The 14,241-nt window shown below is 41.2% G+C and overlaps 1 protein-coding gene across 5 annotated transcripts in view; it reads right to left on the reverse strand.

Annotated features, from left to right (window-relative positions):
• The window catches only part of GALNT13 (polypeptide N-acetylgalactosaminyltransferase 13), a 124,453-nt gene extending 110,598 nt beyond the window's left edge, over positions 1-13,855 (reverse strand). For all 5 annotated transcript variants that reach the window (XM_086465117.1, XM_086465115.1, XM_086465116.1 and 2 more), the window contains exon 1: positions 13,714-13,855. In XM_086465117.1, the coding sequence (XP_086321243.1) occupies positions 13,714-13,855 (142 nt within the window). The remainder of the gene's footprint in view (positions 1-13,713) is intronic.
• Between the last annotated feature and the right edge of the window lie 386 nt (positions 13,856-14,241).

A 14,241-nucleotide genomic window follows, 5' to 3' on the forward strand; every position in this document is an offset into this window, starting at 1 on the left:
GAAAAAAGTAAGACCTTGACAGGTTTTTAACCATTTAACCACTGCCCAATGTCAAAGCAAGTTAGAAATCCAGTTTGACCAGAATAAACCAGAAGCTAAGCATACCTGTACCTTTACATGTCCGAAAGCAAAACATTCCTTTACAAAATACAACACACACCCTGTAACGACACGGTAGTCTTTCAGACCTTAAAATGCTCTACAACATACCACAGCAAGTGTATTCCTTCAGCATAGTATAGCCAAATGTGTTGCTGACCATCGCAGTTTCACATCGCCACTTGACAAGCTGCTGTTTAAATTAATATAAAATAGTATTTTCCAGATTTTTTTTTTTGGTGTCTTACAGTGCTCTAGTCAAAGCGTACAAGTAGGTATTCTGCATATAAAAATATTCTCCAGCTGATTTGATTTAAAATTATCTAAGATTTAAAAGCAAGCTGTGCAAATCACAGAAAAGGAAGTTATTGAAACGCCAAGCCAAGTTTTTCCAGGAATAATTCCACCAGTTTCAGGCAGCAGATGGACAGCTTTCCATGAATTCCTGCCTCTCGTGGAAGAGGTATAAACCACAGCAGCGTACTCCCTCTGAGTGAGAAAGCGCATGCACCACACTAACCCCACTGACACGGTGCTAACTTCACGTTTAAAACAATCAAAAATACGAGTATTGACTGACAAAGCCTTATTAAACATGGGAAAAAGTTGTCAATTAGAGGTCAGCACTGTACTTATTCCTACAAACCTATAAACAAAGCTTTACTTATAATTGAATTCTATTTCTTAATTTGTACATTTACGACTACTAGACTTACCAAATTTATACTGTAATTCTTCTTAAAAGATTTTTTTGGTGGTCAAATTTTTGTGAATTGAAACTTTAATGTGAACACTACTTGCTCTCAATGAAAGGAAGACTTTACAGGGAGGCATGCATGCAGGTTTCACTTATTCTGCCAAAACGCTCCCATTTCCAAAGCACTACTGCAGATTTTTTGCACGTCAATCAGCTACAGAGCGTGTAATTAATGGTGACTGGAGGGAGGCCAGGGCTATTTCTGTCACGGCTAATGCCGGCCGTCCTGACGACAGGGTTTGATCCTGCCACCCAGATCCAAAGAGGCCAAGAGGTGGAACAGCACTGGGTCACATCAGAACAGAGCCCGTTGCAACAAAACATCCAATTCCATATATAAGAATCTAAAAAAATAAATGGAAGAGAAAGAAAGTGTTGGGCAGATACACTTGGCATTATTGGGGCAGAAAATTGAGCAATTTGGGAGTTAAATGCTTCCAATTTACTTCCAACTTTAACACAACCTGAACAATAAAGTCACACAATACAGCGCAAAAACATGAATTTCCACATTTAAAAAAAAAGAACCCAAAAAAGAAAAAAAAAAAGAGTTGTATCATGCTTTAATCAAACCCAGCCAATATTTATACTGAAAAATGTTTCAGGTAAGTCAAGACAGACAACCAGGAAAGAGCCCCACACGTGAGAGCCAAGAACGACAGCAGCTCCTCTGAGCGCGCGGGAGACGGCCTCGCGTCCAGCCTGCGCCCACGGACCCCTCGGTGCGGGGGGAAGGGAACAACAGAAATCCTCACAGTTGTGGGGTAACACTGAAATGAGGGTGCACTCTACTTTTTTAAAAGGGAAAAAAAAAAATCCACAAATGTAATAGGAAATGTGCAAATAGACATTAAGGTAGGAACAGAGTGGTTTTGGCTATTTGCATTAACAGCTCTACACGCATGTCTATGAAGCGACGAAAAACAAAAGACTTTTCTGTACATTTGCAGATAATTTTCAAACTGTTTCAATAATTAACTGATCTTTTATACATTTTATTTTGCTGTTGAGCCTCAGAAAAGCTTTTAACTATTTTTAACTATACCTACTTCTACGCTTTGACTAGAGCACTGTAAGACACCACTATTTATTTTATTTAACTATTCTTTTAACATAAAGCACAATATGGAGGTGTCAAAAGTCATGACACCACTTTGAGGCAGAAATTCTCTCTAACGCACCAGATACCAGGGCCACACCACTTAGTCGTGAAACGCCTCCGAGCTCCTTGCTCAAAGCGTACGCCCTTTTTAGCCAAACGCTAAAGGTAAAGGACACCCTTCTGCCCCTGGCATCGGCGTGTCACCAAGGGCCCAAAACACCCCACGGGGCCGCTACTCTCCCCCACGGGAACACGTTTTTCTGCGCGGCAACTCGATGGTAAGACCCTGTTCGGGGTCTTGTTTGTTTGTTTTAATACAGAGCAGGATCCCAAGGACAAGAAGGATGACATTGGAATGAATTTCACTCTGATTCTTCAGTCTTTATTATGCAAATGAAGGCTCACTTGAGCTTGTCAGATTCGGCAATCAAGGCCCCGGAGAATATCTGGAGCTAAAAATTTTCATTACAGCATACACAAATACTGTGCATGACATCCACTAACAAAAGTCTCAAAGGCTGGCATTCAGATACATAAACAATCACGGCTTTACAACAGACATTATGAGTTCTAATTATTATTCACATTGCACGCAGCACTAATACTGACAAACACAATGTTAAAGTATTTCGTAGCGATAAAATCGATTACTACTTATTTCAGATGTTTCCGCAAAATTCCCTACCATCCTGCCTCAGAAAAAAAAAAAAAGCAGTCAAAACCAGTGGCTTAAAGCCAGCATAAAACCACTTCTCTTGTCCACAGACCAGAGCTGCAGCATCCGACACCCCAACTCAAGGTGCCACTTACCACCGTGCGCCTCCTCAGTAACCCCGATTTCTCCAGTTGTACTTCTTAAAACCTCTACAGAACTCATTCAAGATGAAACACTCCTCTGCTGCACTGAAGTTTCAAACAGTAGAGAGTCAAATACACTGTGTAATTTGTAGAGCAATTTAATCCGATTTTTAAATAACCTTTAAGAAGGGCTGACTCTGAGCTTCATGTTTTCCAGGCTCAATTCTCGCAGGCTTGTGTACACCGACGCTATTTGCAGAGCTTTCCTGAAATCAATGAAGCTTCATTCACAGTCTGGGAGTGTGTGTCAATAGGAGGAAAGGAGGCATAATTTTTAGACAATATCCGCTATAAAAGCTTCTGATGATAGAAGTGCATGAGGTTTTCATGAATCCTTCTCAGTTTTCATAAACTATTTTCTCCTGAGGTATTAGACTGTCAATAAATTTTGCATGCAAGTAGGTCTGAATGGTGACAGGTACTTTGCAAAAAGAAAAGATAGTGCCCAGGAAGAATTTCCAGTAATCTTATGATTCATCTGCTGCCCATAAAAAGTAAACCAAAAAACCTAAAAACCTTCCAAGCAGGTGGAAAGCCATTGCCAAAAGGAAAGTACATCTTCTAAAACTCTGGGTTTCTGTTAATCCTCACAAGAATGACTTGAAGTTTCTCAGCACAGCTAGAAGACTGGCTTCTTTCTGCTGCCTTACAACACAAACTATTTATGTACCTTGCTACCAGCATAACTGTTATTAAGAAAAGTACCAGTTACAACGTGAAATCAAACCGCTGCCACGCTGCACACGTGCACACGGGTACTCTGGGTAGGCACAAGCACCCTCGGCCGTTCCTGTTAAACTGGCTGTCTCTCAAAGGAAAACTGTCAAGAGCAAAGTGTCTTATTTCTAGAAAGGATGCTACACTCCCCTGCCTATCTTGCATATTCAACTAGCAGTAAGATCGTTTCCCTTGAAGTACTTCCAACTTTCTGCACATTCCTGGGTTTGTACCTTTTATATTACACCTACATCATTAAAACCGCTAATATCTACCGATCTATCAGGGAAAGCAGATGGTCACCATTTACATGGAAACTATTTTTCTCTTGTACTATCAGACACAAAAATTTAAGCTGTTACTGGAAAAACTTACTAACTATACGCAGCCCCAACCAGCAAGACACGGTTATGCCTACGCTCCTGATGAGCTCTGTCTTGACAAACGTGCCTGGTGCCAGGATGAAACACAAACACGAAAAGCTTAACTGAAAACACAGGAGAGCAGCGAGACAAATTTCAAGCAATACCAAACAGTACAACCTGATAAGCTCTACCTGCTAACGAAGTGCAGAGGAGCTGGGGTGGACCTTATACCCTGGGCACCTGCAAAACTCTAAACAGGCTTTATGAGGACAGGGATAATATTGTCAGAGTGACACAGTTTTTACACTTCCAAACAGACTAGCATATTTAAGAGAAAAAGCAAAAATAAACAAGCTAAAACACCCCACAGTTTATACCTTTTTACTTAAAATCTGAAGTGTTATGTAAAATTAACAGTATTTTATTCATACCTTTAGGATACAGCATAGACGGGTACAAGCTTTTCACACCAACAATTTGCTTCTGAAACACCAACCAAAAAGCTAAAAAGAGTCATTATAAACCCCTTAATGGATCAGAGGAAAAAAAAAAAAGTTTTAAAAAACCACCAAACCACACTTCAACAAGTAACCCAGGGACTGACAACTGCAAGTTTCTAGACAGCTATAAAACGCTGCCCTACCACACACGACACCAGAGTTATCCAACTTTTGGCAGCAAGGGAGAACATAATCTCTAATTTTGTCACCGCCGTGTCACTTTTCTGTCAGCTAGCACAGATGGAAAGTACTTCTGACATCCTCCAATATTTCTGTGTTTACTGTCAACAAGCAAACAGTGCAGTGTGCAATATCCACTCAACAATTCCCCTGGGTATTTGCACACTGCAACTCCCTCCGCAATTCAGCTCAGACGACTGGACCCCGCTAAGATACTGCAGCAGGACTGTGTGATATACAAAAACGCTGAAATACATTTTCATACTGCAAACCTGAATTTTTTAATTGTATCTACTTGTTAGAACCAGCACAGTGTGCTCCACGCCTGTCAGTAAGTTTTCCTCAATAGCCTCTCCAAGATTTTCACGTCGATTTCTAACACAACGCTTGTTTAGACAGATAAATGCTGAAGATAAGGAGGATATTATGAATGTCAGCAAAGTATAACAAAGGTAATATTGTTCATTCCTACCCACATTTGATTGACAGATTCTCCTATTATTTGGAAAAGTATCATAGATTTTACTTCATTTTAACCACAGAACAACTAACAATATTTCATTGGTTATGCATGCGGTGTTTTGACTTTTTTTTTTCCTCTCGTCAAATTTTTAGTGAAATTGTTACACTAAATTCTTAAGCAGTATAAAAGCAATGGGGAAAAAAAAATAATCATAAACTTTTCCGGTTGTACAGAACCTCTCATTAGGGAGGAGAGAAGGAAGCGTGAGGGAGAGAGCAGGACCTTCACTAGACTTTTGGCCTGAGCAACTTCTCTAGCTTAAGCATGTGTATGTGCACTGGGAGTACATACGCGGGTTACTGTGTGTAGTGTAGGATACATCTATAGATACACACAGTATAGATATATATATACACACTGTACCAGTTCACCCTCACATCAGTTACTCAGATTTTTTCATTAAGTATTTTCTCAGGTTAAATACTTCCACAACATCAAACCTTGAGAGAAACCCTATCCGTACAAAAATAATTAGGAAAGCCACATAAAAATGTGAAAAACCACACTTTGTGCAGTCAGACTTCCATGGCAGCACGTCTTTCCCTTCCTACTCTACTCTTACGGCAAAGCACTGTGCATAATGATCCACAACATTTTCTGTATGTCAGGATAATCACGTATGACAACCGAATCAAATGACCGCAGGGTTTGGTTGGGAGGGGTGATGGAGGCTGTTTCCCGGCGTTTGTGGGTTTGTTTTTAAACCGGATCCCTTGAGGGTGAGTCCATGTATTTCTCAGAGCCAGAAGCAGGAGCTGCTCCCTGGCCATGGCACTGAGAAACACATGTTCCTCTTCCTTCTAATACTGCTGGCCTTCCCTAAAAGCAGTACGAAAAGGGGGAAGCACAACCAGCCTCCAGCACCGCAACCATAACCAGGCAGGAGGCACGGAGCGAGCTTGGGAATTCCCTACCTCACGCAGTCGTCAAGGGACCTGCAGAGCTGGGGGAGCAGTCAGAAACTTCTGGTGGTAGAACTGTGGAAAACCGAGGAATTCCAGACCACACGGCTGGTTTTGTGTTTTTCAGGAGATCAGAAATTACCGAGACGCACTTGCTGGGTTTCAGGGCTTCTTTTCCCCCCTTCTTCAAAGGAGAGAAAGGGTTATTTAGTATCTGTCAACATTTCTCACCTGCTTCATGCGCTGCCCACAGCCATGGACACCCTACACATGCCCCACTCAGCACACAAAAAGCAGCGTAACAGAAACGCCGTTTCCAGGGGACACAGACCATAGTCTCAAAGATACTTATCTACCGAGGCCCATTCCACAACAGACAAGTCCTTCACTCCACCAACACAGCTTGGCAGTCATTCCTCTAATGTCTAACAATACCTAACAATGACAGTTAACGGGAAGTTACTGAACAATACCGCTGCAGTAAGCAATACCTGTCAATTCATCCTCGAATGGGTGTCCACAGTGTGCTGGAAAACATGGCATTGTCTGGCTGGAGCTGGTACATTCGAGCCAGTGAGCACTACATCTCTCAGTAACACAGTCTTCATTTATTATTTTTTAAGTTTGCAATCAGAAAAAGTCGTCTGCCGTGCTCAAGCTTCAGAAATGCTTTTTTTCCTTGAACTGTGGGATGAAACCTATAAATAAACTTAAGTGTGTTGTCACAATATCCAAATCAGCACTTTAAATTTTATTTGTCAACAAATTTGTGATAAGATCTCAGTGCAATGTACATACTCATCCATCCATCTATTAAATCTTTATGGTATGCTATTAAAAATATTTGCTACCATTGTTATTGCAGACAGTCCAATGCATACAGTAATCTGACAGATAAACACGTTACTATGGAAACTACCCAAATGAATGCCTTATTTTCTAAACTTGGCCATAACCCCAAACTTTCATTACAGCATCCAAATGTTTCATTCACTTGCTTTATAGGATCATAACACAGACTTTTTCTCTTTAAAGAAAATACACGAATACATTACAGGACTTGAATAAGTGAACCTTCCACTTATACTGAATTCTCTTCAAAATGGCATTTTCGTAATGCCTACTGATTTCACGACAAAACCTTTTTGTAGCACCTGAGAACACAATTAACAACACAGCAACAAAAACTGCATGGAAGCATTAGACACCAAAGTAATATTAAAGATTTGTCACCACTTCATGAAAATTTGAAACACACATTGACATTAAAAAGCTGCATTAAAAGCATTATTCACGTTGCAGAGACAAGCGCTCAAAACTACAATTTTGCCTCTACAATTTTGCCTCATTACTCATATACACTCGTTTTAATTAATCACACCTTCCTTACAATTCCGGTTTCAATCACAGCACCTGCTCCCTGTTTTATTATCTAGGGAGCAGTATTTCACTTCCCCCAAGCTCAGCACGTTTCACTCCTCATCTGGACAGAAAATTGCCAACAACAACTGTCTTCAAAGACAGCCTTCCAAGCAGAAAACGCTAAACTTAACCAGCCTATTTGAATCTGATATTAAAGTTTAGAGATCTTTCTGCAGTAAAGTCCTTTTCTATTTCAAATTCCTCAACCACAAAATAAGGAAAAAACACCAACACAAATGTACAAAACCCCCCTCTGTCTGCAGGACGTGTTCCTCCCGACAGGATGCCCAGAGACCACCTAAGATCCTCCCTCTCCCAAGTGCTGCACCAGGCACAACAAACCAATCACCCTCCTGGCACAGCAGAAACTTGGGTGAGGATTTGATTCGCTAAGAATACTGAGATTACGGATGGAAGACCACATATATAGCCAAGCAGACCAAAACAGACAAGGTCTTCCCATTTTTCAGAGCTATGCTCCTCCTATCGCGAGCAGCTTAATGAGAGAAGCTGCACCTTGGACTACGACTGCTTTACACCGCCTGGTCCCTGCCCCTCCTTCCAACCGGGCTGGGAACGGCTCGTCACCTCACAGCCCAAAGGTCTTCCTTTGGTTCACCAGAAGAGCAGGCTACAGTAACCATGAAAAAGGTCTTGTTGACATTCAGCATGACCATCATCAGTGGAAAATTAAAATAAAGCTCCATTGATGAGATGCCAGGCTGTCAAACTGCCTCGGTTTAGACATGGGCCGTAGCTTTTTTAAATACAGCGGCAAGACCCAGCAGGTGCAGTTTATCGGACAGTAACCCACATCTGCACGACAGCAGAACCCAGATGAGAAGTAGGGTCTTCTGGGACTGACAGCTCTGCTGAGACGTTCTCAGCAGTCACTTGCAGATGCCCCCTCTTTTTTTCCTCCAAAAAGTGCTGGCCTTGCAATGTTCAGGCCATCTTATTAGACATGGTGGTGTTATGAAGGCCGTGGTGGCAGCTGGCTTTGTGATGGTGTATGTCGACAAGTATCTACAGCTGCAGTAACAGACACCATTTGCGGATTTGTTTCAAGATGTAAAAACTTTCTCTCAGCTTTTTAGGATTACACACCAAATATTTGTTCAAAAGCCCTTCATTTCTGCGTTTGGAGAGCAAGACTTCCAGAGTTAATAAGAACGTATTTACAATCATGAACTTGCTGAAAGTCAACAGAAGCAGTAAAGAGAAAGCTCAAGCCACTTTTCAAATAAAAGGACCATGGCTTCAGTTTTTACACACCATAACTTCTTCATAAGATCCCTTTTAATCCCACAGCTTGGAATTTAATACCATTCCAGTACACTGTAAACACTTCCTTCATTGTAAGCTCATTGTGCTGAGTAAACAGACTTCTAGTTTGTGCATTAAAAAAAAAAAAGAGACTTCTGCTTTCAATGAAAATAAGACTGTATCTTCAAGGAGGCCTGAAAGCATCCTGTCCTGCCAGTTGCGAGTATTGTACGTTTCAGAAGAACCATCTGCTGGGACGATCAGATTGACGATGATTAGTTCACAACATGAGAAAGACTGCCTTTGCGATCTCTTCCCGGGGCAGAGAATGGGAAATGACTTACCTGTCACTTCGCCCATCCACTCCCCTGCACTCCAAACAAGACCAGACACAGGCCCACACAGACCGACCCTGAAAACCAGCTTTTCTGAAAGAAACAGACCTGTCCTTGAGAAATATTTGGAGCAACTGTCATTAATACCAGCACCGAACGTGACCGAGTTGTACAGTTCTCAGTCGGAAGCCGAACAGGAACCACACGCTGCACCAACACGGAGCAGAACAGCCCAAGAGGAGCCGGAACACCCGACAAACCAAGCACGACCTTCTCCCGTGTGATGCTGAATCCACAACCGGCTCAGGTCGCAGCAAGGGTCCTTCAAGAGGCAATCCAACACATCGCCACCGCTCACAAACTAAGCGATGCCCACGCTTCACCTCCCATCAGAGCCACGCTCCTGGAGTCCCCGCGCGCACACCCCACCGGGTAAGCTTCACGGATGCCTGGCTTTTTTGGGACTTGCCAACTGGTTTCTTCCCTTCAAAGCCCTGTCTAAGCAAACTGCTGGCTGGTGAACTTTGGCTCTCCATGTCCTAAATCTGTGAGTCAGCTCTGGCTCCTGATTTTGCAGGAAGCGCCATACAGAGAGGAAGGAAAAGAGAGGAGGACCAGACTGCTCTCTCCTGTCAGAAGCGCTGCTAGGTGCTCCCCTGTCCCCTCTCCCACTACACAACATCCATTTTCCTTCCATTTAAGGAGAAGTCAGACACATTCTACTTAATGTGATGCTCTCCATAAAACCTATACCTCTTACAGCTCTTCTGAAGTGGCTTAGGCATGGTCAGATCTACTCTAAGCTTCCTGAAATTCAAGGGACAACCTGAGCTTCCAGGGAAACCTCTATGTTTTTGAGCAGCTTGCTATAAGGTGCGAGGAGCCTCCAGGAATGGGAAGGGACTGCAGCCCTGCTTCTATGTTATTGATTGCTCTTGAAAGAGCTTCCCCACAGTCTGTCTGATGCACATCCTGGGGACTTACTCCTCCTCAGACAACGCTGCCCAAACAACACTGCGTCAGGCACGCCAAGGTACGTTCAAACACCTACACTAAAACATTCAGAGACAGCAGCAGTGCCATAACCCAACCCTCAACACGAAGGGGAAGCAGAACTGCTGACCTCCTGCCAGGCTATTTTCCCAGGTGCTGCACACACCACTGACCAACAGAGACTGCCGAAAGGCCGCCCAATATTCATTTTCTTCCCAAGTAGGAAGTAAGTGTAAGAAAGAAATGTTGTTTCTTTCAACAGCGGCACAAAAATAGATGCAAGTAAAGATGACTTGACTGAAAGCCAGCCCAGGGTTGAATAGGATAACACTTGCAAGTTGTTAAGCAATACCACTAACCCAGCTCCGCGACAGCTCATTTTTATAACACTCAGCTTTTATACTTGTCACTCGTACAACTTAAGAGACGTACTGCGAGACATCAGAGGGGATTTCTGACAGCTGTGTTCCAGTCTGGACTGTCACTGCTTACGGTTCAACATCTACTGTAAAGTTCTCTTCATGAGTCATTTAAAATGCAATAATTACGACTGAAAAAGGCATGGAAAGTTTACCTCTTTCTCCTTTAAACACACCCTTCTACCTAAGCAGAATCTTCGTAATTAACAACAAGGGTGACGGATTAAGTGACTTCAAATGCTGGATCACCACGTCCAATTTAAATTTCTATTAGTATATTGATCCTTGTATCTCTTAATATCCTTGTGGAAATACTGTAATTATGCTGCTTTTTACGTTTACAGACAATCTGCATGCTCAATTAGAGGTATTCAGAAACCAACATATACACTATTAGTAAGACAAAGGTGATGGTACCCATGCAGGTACTTTACAGCAGAAAAGCAGCGCTACATTTCATTTCCATCCTAATAGCTCGCGGCACTCCCTGTGCAGAGGTTTTAGTAGTCTGCTGGCTTGCAAGCTACAGAAGTTTAAAAAAAACATTTGTAATTACTCCACTAGAACACACATAGTTTCAGCAGAAATAAATGAAGACATTCACCTAAATCCCCACAACAAAGTGAAAAATGGATTCTTTTTGTTCTCAAATCTGCTCACTGACACGGCAATACATATGACTGTCTAAAATAACAAGAAATATTTAGGACATTGGAAAAAACCCAGAAGTCAGACAAATTAGCTTTGAACTTAGTGGACCAGAATATAAGTTTCATCCAAGAACACGCACACTTACTTGGAAGAGTCTGTAGAGCATTTCAGGTCTGTGGGTACACAAACACAAAACCCCACAAGCTACATGCTGAGGTACCAAACCTCCCATTAGATCCGCCAAGGAGGAAAAGTGGGTTTGCTGCCATTATTTCCGTGAGTCGTTGTTTCGTGAATTAACAGCCCCCATCTACTAAACAACGCTTTCCTAAACCCAAAATCTTTTAAATGAGAATGTTCAGTTACTCTTGTTTACTGGAATTGTTACAACTGAAGTCCCTATGTCACCAAGCAGAGTAGAGGTATCAGTGAAGGATAAGTTTCTAAATTCCACAGTATTGGCTTTTTTTTTTCCCCTCCCCGCTTTTAAACAACCCATCAAAAACTTAAAGATAAAGTAGATTTAACTCTGCTTTTTCTCATTTTGTTCCTTTGCAGCAGAAGCCTTCTAGAACTTCACTAGACATGCAATCTATTGCCAATAAAAATACTCGAGTCCCAAAATATTACATATATTTTCATATTTCATAACCTTATAAAAACTATTATAATCAAATATTCTCCCAGGATCATGTCAAATATGCATAGTACAGTAAGAGACTCATTATTTCTTTTAACAGGCTTTAAAGTTGAAGTAATGTGATATATTAAACACAACATCTATGAAAACTGAGAGCGAGAAGCAGCAATGTTGCTTTTAGAATTTCTGTGCAGAAACCTCACCTCGTTCTAACAGGCACAGTATGTAGTATTCAGCAAGTTGAACATAAAAAAAAAAGAAGTCATTTCAAGTAGTCAAATGCAACAGAATAAAAGAAGTCAAGTATTGCATAGTGTTGTGTGGATTTAAAAACAAGAAGTGTCAAAAAGGTGAATTCATACTTGCAAGTTCCAGACATTTTCATTCCCATTTGAATGGCGGTGGCAGGGACAAGTGTTCATGCTTCTCTTTTTTTTTTTCTTAGCCTAGCTTAACTTAAAAGTTTTTAATGTTCAAAGCTATCACTCTAATATTTAATATTTTTCTTTACAAATTATCCAATTACATAGCGAAAAATGCAACCAAAGACAATTCACAAAATGTAATCAACTTAGAGAAAATTCCAATGCATACTTCAAAAACAATCTATGATCACTGTTCTGCAGCTGACAGTATAGGTAAAATGGGGTTTACCCATTTTAGGCCACATTTCTGCCTAATATTTGTATAAAAATACAGAATTCAATTCCATAAGGAAAAAACCAAACTACAACAACCAATATCCTTCTTGTTCAGCAAAAATAACTGAATTTTTTTACTACTTTTAATACCATGTAGCTCTTCATATGATTGGAAGCTCAAAGTGAAGTCTTCGAAAACATTTTGAGTAAGGACTGCCATGTGACAAACCCATCACCAAATTGTATGTTCAGTTCAAATTATTCCAAAGTTATCGACTCAATGAACCGTGACCCCCCAAGTGCTTTTAAAAGGATGACAACGACTCATCCTGTGGACAAAACCGAGGCTCCATAGTTTTCAACACACAGACGTATTTATGGAGAGAGGAACAGCACCAGACACTACTCCTGTCAACAGTAAACACGTTACAAAAGCAGCTGCACTAGTTCTAATTCATCTTGTTCCAATCCTATTAGGGACTCAAAGCATCTTCCTTCTTCCACATGCTGAACCTAAACTCCTTAAGAACAGGGTGTACATTTACAAGGAAAACCAAACATCTATATTTCACAAATTTCTACTCCCTCTTCTTCTTGTGACTTTCCCACAGATTTAGAGTCTTAACTGCATTCGTAGTCAACGTTACAGCTTCTACAGGTGACTCAAGTCCACAGCAAGTACTAAACTGCAAGTACTTGTGTCTTTTGGGTGCACAGAAGCAGATGATCTGTCCTGTGAATGACTGCTCTGGAAATTAGCAATTACGAACTCAAAAACTTGTACCTTCTGTCAAGGTTCAGTCTTCATCAACTCCCCTTTAGTACACTGCATCACTAAAGTATCTGGAGCGAGATGAGAATCTCTGCTCCATCCGCATTTGAGACTTGATCCTAGTGTTCTCGTATGGTAGAGGGAATCTAAGTATCTTTTAAAATGATTGCTTCAGCCAGAGTTAAGAGTTTAAAAGCAAGCTTACAAAGTAAGTATCTTTCACAAATGAAATCAGGATCATAAAGCATCAATGCTCTTGTGGGTCAAACGACTTCTGATGAAAGGTTCTTAACATGTTTACTTTGGATTTCTCTTCCGGAGACATTTTATTCCAATTTCACTCAAGAAAACACGCAAGACTCTGGATTCATCATGGCAAAGGTCAAACACTGAGGTAATGGTAATTCAGAAACCACTACAGCACTACAGAAACAAAGTACTTCAGATCCTGGTATTTGGTCTGTTTGAATTGGAAAAGTAATTTAGAAAGTATAATAGACAAACACATATGAGGCCACATACTTTAAAAAAAACCTACGACCTTCAAAGATAGCTTAGACTTGGCACTTACCCCTCAGAGCAGGCAGCAGAGACCTCTCTTTCTTGTCATCACATTTATTACATTCACTGAAGTATAAAAGCAAGAAGACGTCCACAAGCACCCACATGAGAGAAGTGGCTAGGACCACCTTGCAGTAAACAAATCTCCTCATTGCTTTACTTGGGTTCTAGCTCAAACGCTGAGGAAATGCAGCAGTTGCTGAGATGTATCAAGCTCCCACAGTTAAAATCCAACATGGAAGCAAAGACAAGCATCCCACTGCAAACAGAGGGAAAATGTCCAAATTAGCCAACGAGTACGCAAAGTTTGAACTGAAAATGTATAGGAAGGGGCAGCGTGAGAAGTCCACAGTGTCTGTTTCTTTCCACACAGGCAGGCACTTTCTGGTTTCTACCACCCTGCTATGAACACCAACCATTTTGACCTGCATACATCACAGCCTACGTAACTCACCTTCACTCAGAAGCATGTGCAATATAGGCACACCCTTCATGCAACGTAACAAATATTAATAAAGATTATACAAAAAGACCACAA

Source organism: Leptosomus discolor, chromosome 5 (assembly GCF_034619465.1).
Source record: "Leptosomus discolor isolate bLepDis1 chromosome 5, bLepDis1.hap2, whole genome shotgun sequence".
Lineage (NCBI taxonomy): Eukaryota > Metazoa > Chordata > Aves > Leptosomiformes > Leptosomidae > Leptosomus > Leptosomus discolor.